We start from the raw sequence: 18,084 nt of genomic DNA, 5'->3' as shown, positions 1-18,084 counted from the left end.
AACAAATAAATAAAATCTTTTAAAAAAATTAATAAACACATACAAATTTAGAGCAAGCTTGTAATGAACACCCTAAACAATTTTTAGATTTAACAGATTTCAAAGGAGATCAATAAATAAAGGTTATAACTAATTTTTATTTATATACCTGAAATGCCTTTAAAACTTATACTTTAATATGCCAAGTTTGATTTTCATTGTTTTAACATATGGAATAACAAATCATAAAACACAAAAGCACAATGGTAATTACCTTGATAGCTTGTTCAAAATTGAGAACTTTTCGATTAACTTGGTTTCCAATCATGCCAGCATCCATCTTGGGATCCATCATTTCAATGGCAGACATGGCTTCAAAAAGACCAAATCTGCAAATAAAAAACATGACCACACAAATTGTTCTTGAACCAGTTAAGTTTACCCAGATTCTCACAATGATATAAAAATTATTACAGTGCTTTAAATAACTATAGTATATAGTTATAGTTATAGTATATAGTATAGTATTCTATGTATTTAATCTTCCCAATTTGCTACCACTTCTATTTCAACTAAATAGAAACATAACATAAAAATTATTCCATGTATTTGTCATTCAAATTATTTTACAAGCACTGTGGGAGAGAAAAGAAAATAAAAGATTTTTTTGTATTTCTTTCAAAAAGGTCGCACGCACATCAGAAATTTTGGAAAAAAGATCAACTGATCTATAATGGATTTCACTTTGCCTTTAAATAATATTTCTCCATTTAATATTTAGAAAGCTGTTTGGAATAATCAAACATTTTCTTTACATATTAAATGATAGTAATAATCTGGCACATTACTGTCTGTAATGACCCAAGTTCTGGCAATAACATAATGAAAAATAATCCAGGAATCCTCTTATTTGTGTCTGGTATTTATGAGTTATTAGCCATAAGAGCAGACAGCTGTGATGCACTGTGGACTGGTTAGGAAGTGTATCATTAACTGAGATATGCCTCAAAAAAATGGGACAGGAACAAAAGAAGCTTAAAAGAAAGTCTGACAGGTGATGAAGCTACTGACTTCATATTTTGCTTAGTCTAAGCTATTAGATTACCAGGAAAATAAAGACATCTACCTTGTTACACTAAATCATTTCTCTCAGAAAGGCAGCAGCAACGAGAAAGCAGCAGCTTTTAGGAAACAGACTCTTTCCTGCAATCCCTCAAATCTCTTAATGCTTCAAGATAATTTGACAATATGAACATGGTATTATTGAAGGCAACTCTAGTATATGCTAATCAAAACCCAAATGGTATTTTTCAAAGAGGTTGTCAAGCCAAAACAGAAAATATGCAAAAATGGAAGAGAATTTTTTTAGCAAAAACAACAGAGATTCATCAAGTATCAAAGACACTATAAGATATAATAATTGAAAGCATCCTAGAACACACAGGTCAATAAAAAAACAGCCTAAACACCATTGCTGAAAAAATTATATGTGATAAAAGTAGAACTTCAAAGTAGTGAAAAACAATGGGTTAATCAATAAATACTGTTGAGACAAGTGGCTAACCATCTGGAAAAAAGTGAAATCTTTGATTTACACAATTTCAAAAAGTAAACTTCACGCAGATTTAAGTTCTAAACCTAAAACATGCAAACAAAAGACTTTCTAATAATTTATAAAACGAGTTGATATATACAACTGTGTAAATATTTTAAAATTTATATGCGCCAATAATAAGCCATAGCTGGAACTCCATAATTATCTAGGATGGATATTTTTAATATAATTTTCAAAAAGTTATTATATAGAGTACAACCACCTGGTATAAATAAATAAGGCAAGTACTCAAAAAAAAAAAAAGAGGCAAACATGAAAAAGAAAAAATGCATATTAATAATAATAAAGTGCAAAGCTGCTCAAATTTAAATGTAATCAGGTAATACAAAAAAAAAAAGATAAATTTCTTTGGCCATTCAGAAAGCTTTAAAAACATATTTATTTTTTTTTTTTTCATTGGTGGGAGTGTAAACTGATACAGGCTTTTCTAAAGAAAAGTCTGACTCAACCCATTAAAATCCAGTCATTTGATTTCTAGGCTTCCATCCTAAAAATCTTTTGTACATTCATACCAAAAGGCTTGCAGAAATTAAGTGTCTTGAATTTTCCCATGTTACCAAAAATATCGCAATCTAAATGTCCATCAATAGGGATACCACAGAATAAATTACAGTATAGCCGTTTTATAAAATACAAACCAACGTTAAAATGAACAAGGTAGAGCTTATATACTAACATGGAAAGATCTCCAAGATAGATCTCCAAGATATACTGAATTAGGAAGGAATTTTCAAAATAATACATACTGCAGATTCGCATTTACAATTAACTAATATTTTATAGATTTTTGCTCATGTAAATATATTCCTTTGTAAGTCTAGAAAAACATGCAACAATCTGATAACAGTGATTATCTCCAGGCAAGGAACAGACATGTGGTGGAGTGGTGGCAGTGTCATGGGAAGTTTTTGTTTCATCCCTGAGGTCTGAATTAGCTTAAAAGTATCCATTTATTACTTATAAGAGAACAACTAAACTAAGTTTTTAATGGCACAATTAAAACCCTAGTGAGGTATCTGCTTAATTAGCAAACCTCTACAGAAACTGTAGTAGCATTAAGTTAGCTATTTCATTCACCCAACAAATACCACAAGCACCTAATATGTGCTAAGCATGGTTCCAGGTACTTAGAATACATAAGTGAGTGAACAAATTTGCCTGCCTTAAGGAAGCTCACATCCAGTGGAAGGAAATGGACAACAAACAATAAAGATAAAAAGTTACACAGCATGTTAGAAGACTGTATGCTAGGCAGAAAAGACAAGACAGCTAAGAAAGATACGAATCACAAGAGTATAACTTTAATAGATAGATGGTCAGGAGAGGCTGCTGGTAATCATGTTTTCTGGGCTAAGCCTAATACCTTGTGGGAAATGAAGACAGCCTGGTCCCTCTAGCTATCTTCTTACACATCTTGTTCCATGTCAGGAGCCACACTCTTCTGCATTAGCTTGGGATAAGGTTTCATTTTATCTTTCCTAGAATTGCCTGCAGCACCAAAATGATGCCCTAGAATGGTTCTTAGTGTGGTTAGTCCCTGGATCAACAGCATCAACCTCATCAGGGAACTTGGTAGAAATGCAACTACTGCGGTCCCACGCCAGACCTAAAGAAGGATCTCTGGGGGTGGGGCCCAGCAACATGTGTTTTCAATGTGTGGGATGTTTCTGATTCACACTAGAGTCTGAGAAGAACTAAATTTCAGGGTCTACCCTTGCTTCCTAAATATCCAATCTGGGCCACTAATTAAACATTTCATATTTCTAACCTTGAAATTGAGCCCGGCCAGATCAGTATGGGAACTGAGGATATATCTATGGTAGTATAAATAGAATCAAGCACCTCTCCTTTTTCACCTTTCCAGGGATTCTGGATCTACTTTCATCCAGCCATTATCTCACTTATCTCTCTGGTTATCAGCCAGCCTATTACAGATAACATACAGCCTGTAAGCTTTCTTCAAGAAATTTCACATCTTATATATCTAACTCTCAAGGAAAGAACCATGAGGCAGTTTCCACTAACTATAACCATTTTTATCACAACCAGGGCCAGATACCCCAAAATAATTCACCAATGTTAAAAATATATTCATAAATCATTTTCTTTTTACAGCTTTGAAATGTAATATTACCCAGGTCCCAAGGAACACTACTGCACACAAGGAAAAACATGGAAATATTACATTACACTATTTCAAATGACATAAATACTTACAGCTTATCATGAAGCAGTTCTCCCAATTTTAATTCTAAAAGAAAAAAAAAAAAAGAAAAATCCTTTGAATAATACAATCTTAGTATTTAAATTTTAATTCTAAGAAAAAAAGTTTTGTTTGAAAATGAGCTTGCATTAAACTTAATTTTCTTTTTTTTGAAAGACTTTATTTATTTGACAGAGAGAGATCACAAGTAGGCAGAGAGGCAGGCAGACAGAGGGAAGCAGGCTCCCCGCTGAGGAGAGAGCCTGATGCGGGGCTCAATCTCAGGACACTGAGACCATGACCTGAGCCCTAAGGCAGAGGCTCAACCCCCTGAGCCACCCAGGTGCCCCTAAACTTCATTTTCGAAGAAATGATTATTTGTACTCAATTACTAATATAATGCCTTCCACAGAATGAATAAACTCTTTAAGTTGAACTTTTTAGAATTAGCAAACAACCCACCATGGGCCAAAACAATCTAATCAGAATTACCAACCTCATTTTAAAGTATTACTAGTATATTTCCCCCTAAGTATACTTTTTCACAGAACTGATTGCTATTTCACAAGTTGTTTTTAAACTACTTGGTATCAAAATCTAACCTCTATTTGTCCCAGGAACAGTACCAAAGTTGTTTAAAATTACATTTTATTTTAATGTAGAAAACATGAGTAAACAGCTAATCAAAACAGTATTCAACCCCTATAAAACAAGTCCCAACCTTAGGTGCATACTGGTATCAACTCTAGAACTCTGGAAAATCCTAGCATCCAAGCAGCACTCTAAACCAATTAAATACTAGGGGTGGGGCCTCTGCAGTCCTTTTAAAGCCCTACAGGTGATTTCAATGTGCAGGGAAGGTGAGAACCACTACCACAACATTTTAAGTAGCTTAAGTATTGATGGTCAAATCTTGTCGAAGGTGCAAAGCACTAGTTTTCAGCAGTTCTCAAAGATGGTCTGGGAACCCAGGTGGTGTCTGTAATATTAAAATTACTTTCATAGAAATATCAGGGCACAGGGGTGGCTCAGTCAGTTAAGCATCCAACCCTGGATTTCGGCTTAGGTCATGATCTCAGGGTTGTAAGACTGAGCTCCGTGTTGGGCTCCACGGTGAGCACGCTTATGATTCTTTCTCTCCTTCCTCTGCCCCTCCATCCCTGCTCTGTATCAGTATATTGTGCACATACTGGTGTGCTCCCACTCACTCGCTCTCTCTCTCTCTCTCTCTCTCTCTCGAATAAATAAAAATTACTTTTATAGTAATACTAAAACGTTGTCTTTTTCATTGTGTTGACGTTTGCACTGAGGATGCAAAAGCAATGCATAAAGAGGAAAAATTTTAAAATGGGGGGTGGGGCTACACTACTTTAGTTTCAGCACAAATTCACAGTGGCCCCAAGCTCAACAGTGTATTCTTTACCTCCATGCACTTGTAGTTAAAAAAGACAATTTTTTTTTTTTTAATTTCACTTAAGAGGTCCTTGATGAAGCAGTAAAATTATTAACCTCCGGACTGGGACCAGGGTACAGCAAGTGAAGCACCTCCCATGCGAAATTTTAAAGAGTGACTCATTTTCAGGTAGCAAATTCTTAAATTTTACACCCTAGGTGCCTCAATCACTTCCTTCTCGTGTGGCCCTGACTTATCTGATTAAATCCCTATCTCTGAGTACATCTTTTAAATATTCTATTTGACAAAATGGAAAGTTACAATCAAACACTTTTGCTACATACCAATGTAAGACGCTGTCTTAAGGAGAAGCACTTGCACAATTATGGAACACCATTTTTACTTGAATGGCCAAAATGTACTTATTCAGATATTAGAATATGTCATTTTCTTGAAAATAAATGAGTTTGTTGCTTTAAGAAAAACAATTGACATTTGTGTTGCCAATAATAAAATTTGAGCTTTTAGGCAAAAATTAGAATTTGGAGAGACATATCTAACACTGTGAAACTGATAGATTCCCAATACTTAAAAAAGACTTTTCTGATGATACTGGTGGTGATATTAACAAATGTGCTTTTCAGTATTGTGTAATTTCATCAGCATTTGGAAGATCTGCTTAACTCGGTGAACCATTATTTTCCAAATGGCAACAAATGTTCCAAAATCAGACATGGATAAAAGATCCATTCAAAGTTCAAGGCAGACCAGTGGATTTTAATGTAACAAAGAAAGTCCACTCATATGTCTTCAGATTCCACATCACAACTAATCTTTAAGAAACTACTACCTGTCAAGTTTTGTTGCACTGCCATATCAAAGAAGAGGATCCACAATTATCTTTAACGGTTCCTCCATTTTTCAACTACATATTGGGTGAGGCCAAATTTACCTCATATACTTCAAGCACACACACAGCGAATTCAGGCACCCTCTGTTATGCTGACATTAAAGAGATTTTCAAAAATATAAAACTCCACTCTTGTAAGTCATTCTGCTTTGAAAAATATTGATTTTCATTAAAAAACAACATGCAATGGATTTATATTTGTTTTTAAATGAATTCCTATTTTTAAATTTTGCTTTAAATTTTAATACAGTAAACTATATATATGTTAACACAAACAATTTTTAAGAGTTTAAAAGTGTAATTTTTAAGAGTATAATGGGATCCTAGGGACTTCTGGGTGATACTTGCTCAGGTCATGATCCCATGGTCCTGGGATCGAGACCCAAGTACTGCTCTCTGCTTGGCAGGTGGCCTGCTTCCCCCGTCTCTGTCTCTGCCGGTCTCTCTGCCTACTTGTGACCTCTGTCAAATAAATAAATAAAATCTTTAAAAATATATATATAATGGGATCCTGAGGCCAAAAACTTGGAGAATTGCTGTAATAATTTATCAAATACTTAAGGTAGATTTGGGTACCAAATAGCTTCATTAAACATAAAACACTCCACAGACCTAAAAACAAGCCAATCACTCTGGGCCTTGGTCTCCTATCTGTAAAATGAAGGGCTGAACTAGCTGACTCTCATTAGGTCCCTCAAAATACCAGTAATCAGAGAGGTCTGGATGCTCAGTTAATTAAGCAACCAATTCTTGATTTTGGCTCAGATCATGCATGATCTGATTCCTGGGACTGAGCCCCACCTTGGCTTCACACTCAGTGTAGTCCACTTATCCCTCTCCCTCTGCTCCTCCTCACACATGCATGTGCGTGTGCTCTCTCCCACTCTCTCAAATAAATAAATAACTAAATCTTAAAAGGAAAAAAAGAAAAGAACAGCAATCAGATCATAGTAAACTGTAGGCAGGAAACTTTAAAATTTACTCAACTAAGCAGAGTGCAAGCCCTCTCACTGCACGATCAACAAATGGACACAGAATCATGATATTCTACAGCACTATAGACCTGAGTAGTTTGGGTCTTATCCAACTAGGCTGCAAGTCTCAAAAAATTTAATGAGAAGAATGTTTTACATTTATCATTAACAGAGCAATGAAATCATCACACATCTTACAGTCCTTGGAAAATTCCACAGTACTAATAAAGAGAATATGAGTCAAAAAAGCAAGTTAACATCTCAGTATTATATGGAAATAGTTTTACCATGGAAATTATTTTGACCTTCCATAACCTTTAAAATGGTCTCGAGGATCCCAGGGATCACAGATCACCCAACTGTTGAACTAAGTTAACACAGTGATTAAAAAAAAGTTACTTCTGGGGCGCCTGGGTGGCTCAGTGGGTTAAAGCCTCTGCCTTCGGCTCAGGTCATGATCTCAGGGTCCTGGGATCAAGCCCCGCATTGGGCGTTCTGCCAACAGGGAGCCTGATTCCTCCTCTCTCTCTCTCTCTCTCTCTCTCTGCCTGCCTCTCTGCCTGCTTGTGATCTCTGTCAAATAAATAAATAAAAATCTTTAAAAATAAATAAAATTAAAAAAAATACATTAAAAATAGTTACTTCTACTTTTATGTTAAAGCCTTAAGTAGGTGCAGCAGTACATAACTTAAAACACTCACAGCAAAGGAAAAAATTAAATACAAGGAAAAGCTGATGATTCAAGGGTTTTTTTGACTACCTTGACAATAAACTGCCTTTTTCTTTTATCCTCACTCTCATTCATATCCTCACTCTCATTCATATTCTCACTCATGAACCGATTTGTTGTGAGAGAAAATTTTTTTTTTTTAAAGATTTTATTTATTTATTTGACAGAGAGAGATGACAAGCAGGCAGAGAGGCAGGCACAGAGAGAGGAGGAAGCAGGCTCCCTGCTGAGCAGAGAGCCCGATGCGGGGCTCGATCCCAGGACCCTGAGATCATGACCTGAGCTGAAGGCAGCTGCTTAACCCACTGAGCCACCCAAGTGCCCCTATATGACAAGGCAAATAAATTTTATCATCTTTTAAGTGAACAGATCATGTGTAAACTGAAGTTATAGATCATTGAACAGATTTCCACCCATAACATTATAAAGGATGGTTAAGTTCCCAGCTAGGGACCCTATGAACCCCTACTGAATCAATAGGTTGAATGATACAGTTGAAATCAGTATCATTGTAATTGTGATATTTAAACGAACCAATTGAGGTTTACCAGGCAGTAAAGGTGGCAAACTGCAACTACTTTTAATTCCCTCCTGAAATCTCATTAAAACAACCAGAGGAAGTGTGTGTGTGTGTGTGTGTGTGTGTGTGTGTGTATTTAAGAAAGGTATACACTCCAAAGAAGAAAAACAGGTACAATAAAATTGGGGAAAGTTGTAAATAAAAAGACAAATTAAGTAGTTATTTAGCAAAGTCGAGAAAGCACAATCCTAAAACCAGGAGTGAAGAAAGCAAAAACCAACCCGACTTACTGCTTACAACTAAAAGTGCAGCTAAAGGAAGGCTAAAACATGAAGGACTAAACTGTCAGACAACACAGAACCCTGTCCTATTTACAGAGGATAACTGGCCCTCCCTAACCCCACATACTGAAGACTTTTTTTGAAGAGGGCAAAACCACCTCCGAGACATAAGGTTATTGGAAGGCCAGGTACAGTATGGGAAGAGGGAGCATTAAGCGAATATGTAAGAACCCCAGATCTCTTCCCCACTTAACTGTTAAATGGTAGGCAATCAAGTCAGAGCTTCAACTTCAAGGTAAGAGATTAGATAAATTTGCCAAATACAATTTCTAAATACAATCTTTAGAAATATTTTTATAGAAATATGAATAGAAATTTCATTTATTTATTTATATTTATGCATTTATTTATTTTTCATATATGAAAAATATTCATTTATCTATTTCTATAATAGCAACAAAATTTATAAATACAATCTTTCCAAGTAGAAAGAGCTAAATAACTTATATCAGATTTTTTAAATTTAATTTTATTCATATTTATTTTTTAATTTTTAAAAAACTTTTATTAACATATAATGAATTATTAGCCCTAGGGGTACAGGTCTGTGAATTGGCAGGTTTACACACTTCACAGCACTCACCATAGCACATACCCTCCCCAATGTCCATAACCCAACCACCCTCTCCCTCCCCTCTTCCCCTGGCAACCCTCAATTTGTTTTGTGAGATTAAGAGTCTCTTATGGGGGGCGCTTGGGTGGTTCAGTGGGTTAAGCCTCTGCCTTCGGCTCAGGTCATGGTCCTGGGGTCCTGGGCTCGAGCCCCACATCGGGCTCTCTGCTGAGCAGGGAGCCTGCTTCCCCCTCTCTCTCTGCCTGCCTCTCTGCCTACTTGTGATCTCTGTCTGTTAAATAAATTTTTTTAAAAAAAGAGTCTCTTATGGTTTGTCTCCCTCTATATCAGATGTACTTTACCACAAAGCCAAGCCAGAAAAAAAAGAAAAACAAAAAACAAACAAAAAACAAAAAACAAAGCCAAGTCAGATCACTTGATAGCGATGGTCTGTCAATAAGTCCCACTCAAAAATTCAGAACTTCCAATTGGCTTTTTGGTCTCCCACCTTTAGACATGCAACAAAGAATTCTTAGATATCTGAAGTAATGCCCAAAAGATACAAACTAAAGGAAACAAACTAAAAAAAGAAAACACTAGTTGGAGGAAAGTATGTAGAAGAACAAACATTTAAAAGAACTATTATCCTTAGAGAGATAAAAAAGTGCAACCCTGAGACAAAAACAGGACTTTTGACTTTTTTAAAAAAGGGAGAAAGAATATTAAGAAAAAAGAAATCTTAAAAATAAAGAACATTACAGCAGAAAAGAAAAATACAGTAAGTTTGGAAGAGTCTTATTCCATTCAGGTTGCTACAACAACAACAAAATACCATAAGCTGGGCAGCCTATAAACAATAAACGTTTATTTCTCACAGTTCTAGAATCTGGGAAGTCCAAGATCAAGGCACCAGCAGATATTTGGTGAGGGCCCACTTGCTAGATGGCCATCTTTCTGCAGTAACCTCAAACAGCAAAAGGGACTAATCCCATTCATGTGGGCTCCACTCTCATGATCTAAGCACCTCCCAAAGGTTCAGAATCCAAAAAATAGACACTCCCTAAAGAGAATACAAAAACAAAAACAAAAATAACAAAAAAACCCAATGAGGAAATAGAATAATTAAAGTTTCCTAGAAATGAAGGATAAGATGAGAGGACCTCAGAGCTGTCAACCAGGCAAACCTCAATGAAAGGTGTGTATATAGAATCAAACAGAAATCTTAAAAGGTTATATATGAAAGTTATCAGAATATCATCAAACTTCCTAACAGCAACATCAGTGCAAAAGCATCAATGGGTCATGCCCTCAAAATTATCAAAGGTATCCAGAAATATTATATTATCAATAAAGTGGGAGGACAGAATAAAGACATTTTCAGACATTCAGAGCCTCAAAAACTATCTCCCATGCTCTCTACTCAGGAGGAGAATAAAGATGTCTAATCTTTTTTTTTTTTTTTAAAGATTTATTTATTTGACAGAGAGACACAGTGAAAGAGGGAACACCAGCCTGGGAGTGGGTGAGGGAGAAGGAGGCTCTCCACCAAGCAGGGAGCCTGACCGGGGAGGTGGGGGGAGCTCAATCCCAGGACCCTGAGATCATGACCCGAGCCTAAGGCAAATGCTTAACGACTGAGCCATCCATGGCCCCAAAAATGTCTAATCTTGATAAAGTAAGAAACCCAGGCTGATGACCCTGATGACCTCAGGATTACACGATGTACAAAGGCAAGAAGTCCACACTGGAGCAATAAGTAAGAGGCTTGAGGAGAAATTTCTTCAAAGAAATGAAAATGACAGTTTGTCTGAGGTATGTGAATGTCTCAAGGAGATTTAGAAAAGGGGTAAGGAGACTAAAGAAGAATTAATGATAACTACATAGGTTTTGGGTAAAAAAAGTTTTGTGTAACACAGAACTGTGCAGGAAGGAAAAAGTAATAAAAACTTTACTCTTTGGCTCAGCCATGGATAATATCTGCATATTCATAATGTAGCTCCAACTACATGGATAGATGTTGGCACAATATGGATAGAAGTCCATAGATGATGCCAAACTGTGAATGCAAGGAATTAAGAACTAGCAGTAAAAGCATACTATCTAGAATTATGGATAGTGAAATAACCAGCCAAAATAGGGAAAGTGATGACTTCTGAAGACACCTTTTCTGTTTACCAAAAATGACCAACATAAAGGAGAATTCACAATACCTGCCTGACTAAAGAGAAAATCTGATAAGACGCATTCAACAATGCAGAAGAGAACTCAAAGTGCATCAAAGGTATCATTCTCTTCCCATAGCCTGCTGTATGTCAAAGCTAGTTGTTAGAGGTGTTAAGACATCCATCCATATGTTCCTTTCCTGAAAAATCCAGAGTCAGAAAGGTTAAATGGTAGTTGAATATTATTGAAAATAATCTAAACAGAGTGAACTACATAGCACTACTGACATTTTAAAATAATTTAAAATAATTTAAATTTAATTTTAAAATAATTACTTCTTTGTGGGGGCTATCCTGTGCAGCATCCTTGGTGTGTACCACCAGACATCAGTAGCAGCCCGCCTCCTACTGTGACAACCAAAAATGTCAAAAGACACTGGGAAATGTTCCTTGCAGGGCAAAATCAATCCTGGCAGATAATCGCTGATCTACAGTGACCCATAATTACCAGTGCTGCCCAGCCCACCTACACTCTTCCATAGAAAACATTCTTGATAAGATGTAACAAGAAAAACATAATTTTCATCACCAAAATCAAAATCACTGGAAAAAAAAAAAGTATTTTACAGGTTGCCCAGATCTTTCACCAAGGCAATTTCTACTCATCTTTTTCTTCTTGGAATAAAGTGCTAACAGCAAATTCCTAGAACAATGATTCTCAAACTGGGGTTTATGAATTCAGAGGAAGAGGAGTCCATGAAAGTTTTATTAAGAATCTACGTTTTTTCTAAGGTAACTATTAAATGTTATGCAATCAGTTTGATAATTTTTTTAAAAGATTATAGATTACCAAATGGGTAATAACATTATAACCAAGTACTGCTATAATTTCAGCGCCCAGTCTCGTGTTCATAATTATGTTGGTTTCAGGCAATCACCCAAAATGACAGCATTTAATGTAATGCAGTGGTTCTCAAAACTCTGAAGTACAAGATCCAGATACTCCCTAATTTGAAGAAATATGGCCTTAAAATATTAATTCATTCTTTAAACAAGTATATATTAGGCACCTACAAATGTTCTAAATGAGAGAAGACAATACAGAAAGGAAAAAAAAACAAGAAGCTTAAAAATCCTGGATTTTAAAAGAGGGAAGAGAAATTAATAAAAGGGGTTTCCTAAAAGTACTGGGCAAGAGTTGAAGAAACTGGGTAGGTGAGGAGGCTTTAAACCAGAGGGTCTGTGAGAAAGACAGACTAAGAATGAATGAGTGAAGCCATCAAAGACAGAAGGACATGGGCTAACAGGACAGACACATGTCGTTCTAGACTAAAGCTCAAAAAGAATGGAAATAATGATAGCCAAACTTGGATTACCTCTGAGTTCTAGACACTTAATGATGTTATCATCCTAAGAGAGATTGTTGGTTATCCACAGAGTGTGTGGAAGAAGGGAATCTGGTAGGTAGAAGAAAGAGCAATGTGTATTTTATGATCATTTGTGTTTAAGTAAAATTTCTAAGTTGTGGGTTTATACTTCAGAAAGCACCTAACTTTAGACAACGAAATATGTAGTATTAAATACGAAGACAAAAGGCTTTTTACAGGAGTCACTGAGATGGTTTGAATTAGGCAAAGTTTCCTAAAGAAGCAAAGCTCAGAGGTGTTGTTTAGGAAAATGACATGTCATGTATCAGGCACATATAGTACATACAGTAATGACACCATATATTCAAAATAATTTCAGGGGGAAAAAACAGAAACCAAGTGTCTTAATGTCAGATATAGGAAACATGAAGGGACTGTGTGCCATATGCCTAACAGGAAATAAAAGAAGTGATGAAATTAGAATTTGGTCCAGAAGACTCTGAAGAGTCACTAAAAGAACAAGCAGAAATGTACATTAAAAACACTGTCGTCGCTACACCTGCTTGTGTGCTTGTTTGTTTATTTATTCATTCATTCATTCTGGTACCAAAAAAACAATCACCAAAGTCTAGCCAAATGCCATCACACTATTACTAAAGAGGAAAGACCACTGTAATAGTTAAAGGGTATAACAATATTTGTTTTAAATTTAGTTCTCGGAAAGTTGCTAGAACAGAAGTCTAAACTAAATTGATGCTATGAATTTGATTATTTCAAGAAGAGAAAACAAATATCACAGCTCAAGAGCTGCCAATAGCCTTTAGACCTGTATCTATATGTAAAGGAAAATCACTTCTATATTAACTTTTTAGTTTCAAGTATACCTCATATCCATGCCACTTTAGACAATGCAAGAGATAATTATGGGAGAATTAATAGGATGGTTTGAGGTTGGCAACAAAATGACATGCTAGTCCCCTCTTCCTCCCCCACTCCTCCCCCACTGAAGCAGGTATTAAACCATAATGCCAATTCAAGGTTCCCTCCATGAAGAAGCAAAATTATTCACTCTTCCTCAAACATCAAACTCTCACTGAACTCTGGCTGTAATAGTTCTTCTCAGTCTAGAACAATTCTCTCACATTCATATAAAAATTCGACCGCCCAACTGAAGTCATATAAACTTCATAAAACCTTTTCCATTTAGGTTTAGAATGAGAGCTCTCCAATACAGATCACTTAAACATCAGTGCAAGATGATGGGTATAATCCACGAACAGTTTAAGATCTCTGGGAACAGGGGCGCCTGGGTTGCTCAGTTGTTAAGCAGCTACCTTCAGCTCAGGTCATGATCCTGGGGTCCTGGAATCGAGCCCCGCATCGGGCTCTCTGCTTCTCCCTCTCCCACTCCCCCTGGTTCTGTTCCCTCTCTCACTGTGTTTCTCTCTGTCAAAAAAATAAATAAAATCTTTAAAAAAAAAATCTCTGGGAACAAAAATTACACTGTAACTTACACTTCTTTCTCTCTTCCTTGGATAGACAGATATGGGCAGTCCCCCAATTTCCAGTCTAATGTTCTTTCCACAATTTCACGTAGGCATACTTTAACTGGACATGTATTTCAAAACAATAAAAGGACAGGCACATGATTTAACATTTTGCTTATACTCAGCTGGCTCCCTTTCCACCTGCAGCTGCTCCAAGTCTCTACTTCTCTCAAGAGCACTATTCTAAACACTCCGTCTCACCAGCACCAAAGACTTAACCTGATTCAGTGGGAAAAAAAAAAAAAAAGAACTCATCGAGGCATGCATTCCTCCCAATCTGCTGAGAAATATACCTGTTTCAGGCACCTGGGTGGCTCAGTCCATTAGGCATCTGCCTACTGCTCAGATCAAGATCTCAGGACCTGGGATCAAATCTCACATCAGGCTCCCTACTCTACAGGAAGTCTGCTTCTCCCTCTGCCTCTGCCCTCACTCATCCTCATTCTCTCTCAAATAAAATCTTAAAAACATGCATGTGTGTGTGTGTGTGTGTGTATGTTTCTTCACCAATCCTAACCTCAGTTCCTCCTGTCTCAGTAATTCCTCATTCTTTTCCCCTAAATTAGTTTTTTTTTTAAGATTGTATTTATTCGAGATTAGCGAGAGTGAGAGAGAAAGAGCACGCATGCACACAAGCAGGGTTAGCAGCAGGCAGTGGGAAAAGGAGGCTCTCCACTGAGCAGGAAGCCCAATGTGGGGCTCAATCCCAGGACTCTGAGATCATGACCTGGGCTGAAGGAAGACGTTCAACCGACTGAGCCACCCAGGTGTCCTTGCCCCCCACAAGTTAATTTCTCTAGCATGTTCTTGATCCCACCCTCTCTTCAAATTCAAGCTCTCATTCTACCTTTTTTTTTTTTTAAGATTTTATTTATTTGAGGGAAAGGCAGAATCCCTGTGCAACATGCAAGAAAACACAAGTGGGGGGAGGGGGAGCACACAGAACGAGCGGAAAAAGCAGGCGTTCTGCTCAGCATAGAAGTGGGGCTAAATCCCGGGACCCCAGGATCATGACCTGAGTGGAAGGCAGATGCTTAACCAACTAAGCCACCCAGGCACCCCTCTCACTCCATCATTTGTTCCTTTCTCTTTCCAGTCTCTCCCTAAGACTCATTCCCCTGCAACAAGAAACACGCTCATTTCTCTAATCACTTACGCCTATGCATTTATTAAACTATTACTATGTACCAGGCAACGTTCTGTGTAGTAGGGTTACAGACAAGATATCTGCACTCACAGAGCTTATGTTCCATTGGGTAAGGCCGACAATAAATAAGAAATAACTGAAAGTGACAGTTTCTGACAGTAGATAAGTATTATGATAAAAATAAAACAGAGGTGGAGCTGGAAAGAACAGGGTTAAATCTAATTAGATTAGTTGTTTTGAGATATCCTTGCAACCCGCCAGGAAGGAGCCAGCTATGTGAAGACCTAAAGGCAAAGCAGTTTAAGACACAGAAAAAGAAATATGCAGAGGCCCGAGGGGAAACTGCCCTGGTGTGCTTAATGACATAAAAAGGTCGGTGTGACCAACATAATGAACCTAGTGGCACAGTGGTACAAAAATGAAATCAGTGGTACCAGACCATACAGGCTATGGGGATGGAATAAAGATTTTATTCTACCTGCAACAGGAAGTCACTGGACCCTCTTGAGCAGTGAATAATGTGACTTTATTATTTAAAAACCTCAACTATACAATACTACTACCATCTTTAGGTCAATACAACTCATATTTCCACAATTTGTAATTATAGCCATGCACTTTCTGTTACTTAAAGCTAGAAAAATTGAAGCAACTGCTTCAACACGAGTATTTCATGCACTATCAAATACTGACTGGCTTTTTTTTTTTTAAGATTTTATATATTTATTTGACAGAGAGAGAGAGAGAGATCACAAGTAGGCAGAGGAGCAGGCAGAGAGAAAGGGGAAGCAAGCTCCCTGCTGAGCAAAGGCTTGACCCCAGGACCCTGAGACCATGATCCAAGCAGAAGGCAGAGGCTCAAGCCACTGAGCCGCCCAGGCGCCCAGAATACCGACTGGCTTTAAATTAAAGTTAAAATTAGAGGGTAGGGAATGAGTAAGTGTGGTGAACAAACTTGATACGCCACACTTACCTGTTGATTTCATTTACTGAGTTAGTCTACAAATAGCAAGATTTTATTTTACCTTTTTCCAGATTCTGAATTTCTAGTCTAAAAATTCAAACTTACCTCGACAAGCTTCTTCAAAATCTTGGGTTATGTCCACCCAGCTTGTATTGCTTTTTTCCATCTTTTCTGGTATACTGAGCTCCCATCCCGAATCATCATCTTCTACAGAAGCTTTCATGACCATAATGCCTATAAAATTAACACTGGTGTAAAAAGAGATTGTGGCTTTCAGGGCAAGAGTATTTGCAAGCCATGAGTTCAAGTACTGGACAGAAGTCTTACTAAACTGCCAGACCTCATCTGAGTTTGAGGATGACACGGGGGGGGGGGGGGATCTTAATGCAATTAAATCTTAATATATTAACACTACTGTTGCTTATTTACTAACAGCCCAGCACCTACCAAGGCTTTAAGAGTTTGCCTTCCCACCATCCAAGGAAAAAAATCAGAAGCCACCCCACCACTGATCTAAACAAAATCAACTCGAGCTTCCAACTTTCCACACTGGCCACAAATGACCAAGGCACTCTTCAGAGTCCCCTCTCGCAGCCCGCGGGCCCATGAGGCAACTATATTCAAGTCGGGGTGGTCCCTCACCTTGCCCCAGCTCTCTGGGCCGACCTCTTCCCCCGCCCGGCAGGACCCCCGCACAGCCTCGCACAGTGGGGACGGAGTGCGGGAGCACCGGGCAGGGGACCTAGCCGCCCGGCCAGGGGTGGCAGCGCACCTGAGGCGGGGACCCGCCCCACGTCCGCCCTACGCGGGTCAGCCTGGCCCGGCCCTGGCCCCACACCGTGCGGAAGCAAGGACAGAGCTGTCGTCGCGCGGGAGGGCGGGCACGCCCGGTACCGGGTGGTCGCCCGGGCAACACCGGGCAAGGCCGGGGCCTCAGCGGGCAGCGGACACGGGGAGCCTGCAGCTCCTACCTGAAGCGCGGCGGGAGGGCCGGGGCCGCTGGGTGACCTGGCGTCCCCAGGGTCCGCCACACGCGCGGGGGGCTGCGGCTCTAGGACACGGGAGAGAGGGAGTTTCAATGCCTCTGCACCGGCGGTCCCTACCTACTTCTCCCGTAGCCACCCGCGCCGCCACGAACCGTCCAGACCGCGGAAATAACGACGCCGCCCCAGCCGCCGCCGCCCCCTCCCCTCTCAGCCCAGCCCGACTGGCCGCGTGCGCGCATGCGTACGCCGGGTGCGCGGGACCCCGCCCCCCTCTCCCTCACTCCTGGGGACTTCGCGCGCCCCGGCCACACCCCCTCCCTCACCACCGCCACCGATGGCAGCCGTCTTCTCTTCTCGCGGGATTAGAGCCAATCGCGAGACCGGAAGCTACCTTCCTTCTCCGGTCTCAAGCCTAGTCCCGGGTAGGGGGCGGGTCCCGGTAAAGGATGGAGCCAGCGGAGGGAGTCTCAGAGCCTGCCCCGCCCCGCGCGCCTCCCAGGGAAATTCTTCAAAAGGTGATGCTGAGGCGAAAAATAAAAAGAGGAAAGTAATTATAAACCTTAGCAGTTGTGGCCGTGCAAGGAGAGCCTAGCTGCGAGCTTCATGGAGCTGGTGCTGCCTGACACAGGATTTGTGTTTTTCTAGAGAGCCTGGAGGGTTCTTGAGGAAAAATAGAAACAAAATATCTGCAGA

The 18,084-nt window shown here is 39.0% G+C and overlaps 1 protein-coding gene across 3 annotated transcripts in view; it reads right to left on the bottom strand.

The window, feature by feature from the left end:
• Positions 1-17,649, bottom strand: part of NAA35 (N-alpha-acetyltransferase 35, NatC auxiliary subunit) — a 98,720-nt gene extending 81,071 nt beyond the window's left edge. The window contains exons 1-4 of one of the 3 annotated variants that reach the window (XM_082696545.1): positions 17,509-17,649; positions 16,511-16,639; positions 3,812-3,845; positions 254-368 (exon numbers count right to left, since the gene is read on the bottom strand). In XM_082696545.1, the coding sequence (XP_082552671.1) occupies positions 254-368; positions 3,812-3,845; positions 16,511-16,634 (273 nt within the window). In that variant the 5' untranslated portion in view covers positions 16,635-16,639; positions 17,509-17,649. Of the gene's footprint in view, positions 1-253; positions 369-3,811; positions 3,846-16,510; positions 16,640-17,376 lie in introns of all 3 variants that reach the window. The other 2 variants (XM_082696546.1, XM_082696544.1) reach the window with 2 other exon arrangements.
• Positions 17,650-18,084: the final 435 nt, after the last annotated feature.

The sequence above is a fragment of the Mustela nivalis genome, assembly GCF_964662115.1.
Source record: "Mustela nivalis genome assembly, chromosome: 13".
NCBI classification, from domain to species: Eukaryota; Metazoa; Chordata; class Mammalia; order Carnivora; family Mustelidae; genus Mustela; species Mustela nivalis.
Note: the sequence above shows the minus strand (reverse complement) of the source record. Positions and strands in the feature narration are given on the sequence as shown.